The 1,248-nt window shown below is 47.8% G+C and overlaps 1 protein-coding gene across 1 annotated transcript; it reads right to left on the reverse strand.

Moving 5' to 3' along the window:
• Window positions 1-168: 168 nt before the first annotated feature.
• Pmar_PMAR018114 (hypothetical protein) lies at window positions 169-1,037 on the reverse strand (the record flags this gene model as incomplete). Its single annotated transcript, XM_002779464.1, has 4 exons — window positions 169-283; window positions 484-621; window positions 751-927; window positions 994-1,037. Coding segments are annotated over 4 exons (474 nt in total), but the record flags the coding sequence as incomplete, so codon positions are not given.
• Between the last annotated feature and the right edge of the window lie 211 nt (window positions 1,038-1,248).

A 1,248-nucleotide genomic window follows, 5' to 3' on the forward strand; every position in this document is an offset into this window, starting at 1 on the left:
ACAACTGATTCCCTACCCGTTTATTGAAGTCTTCAAAGAGTCCCTTGACCGACGTGGAAAAGGCCTGCAGCTCATTTTCCAGCTTCACCTTCATCACCTTCTTGCTCTTGGACAGTATCTAATACACCCACTCAGGCTTATCGTCACCCTAACTCCTCCAGGGATCACCTCCCCTGCCTCGACCAGATTGTCCTTAAAGTTCTCAAGGCGTGGCCTCATCGACATTTTACGAGCTGTTTCAACATCACTCGTCGCGACATCAAAGTCGGCTAACGCTTGGTACCTTCAAACAACGTATGTTCTCAAAGCAACAGACTAGCTTCCATAATGCCAGCACTTCCAGCCGTACCATCAAGGATAACGGGCCTCCCATTACACCAGTGAATGATCCACTGATTCCAACACTCATTCGGCACACTGTGAGATATTCCCAGCAGGATGAGTACAGTAAGTAGATGAGATGGTCGCTACTCGGGTACTCACATATCTTCAACAGGTTTGATCCTGTCGTCCATGCTCCCAATGTCATTCGAGCAAGTGTCCAGTAGATGTATCCGCTCCCGAAGCTGATCGAAATTCCGGGGGGTAGAGAGTAGAATCTTACTATTGCTAGTAAAGTACCTGAATAAAAGGACGGCTAGCAATCACCATCCATCTAATCATGGATTCACTATTCAGAATCCGAGACAAAACCTCCAAGGGAAAAGGAACCAAAGCCTACTCTACTTCGACGGAGTAAGCACCCCTTACCCGAGTATGGAGTCCAGCTGCTGCTTAGCCCTGTCATGGAGCAGGTCCGTGAGCTTCTCGCGCCACTGCTGACAATGCTTGATAAGCTCGTTTTTGAGTTGAGCAAAATCGGCGTGGATGAAGTCGATGATAACTTTGTATTCTTCTTGCTGTATATCCAACTGTAGACGCTTATACCTGAAGTTGGATCAACATGAGGGTCAATGACATACGCGGTGCGGAGGAGGAACGAAAACAAGCCACGTAAGCCAAGATCCACGAGCACGCTCACTATCGATGAGCATCATTGCAATAGAGAGGGACAGCCCAACTCACTTTTGGATATCTTCACCCACCACACTAAGAGGCCTCTCGGTCTTTGCATATCGGCGTAAGAATGTATCCTTATCCTCACTAACGATGGGTTGGTACGTCGTACTCCACCACTTCAATTTATCCTCAAGCTTAATGGCACACCGATTGAAGCCCTCAAGATCTCCTTCACATACCTGCTCAATC

Source organism: Perkinsus marinus, assembly GCF_000006405.1.
Source record: "Perkinsus marinus ATCC 50983 genomic scaffold scf_1104296947110, whole genome shotgun sequence".
Classification (NCBI taxonomy): Eukaryota; Perkinsozoa; order Perkinsida; family Perkinsidae; genus Perkinsus; species Perkinsus marinus.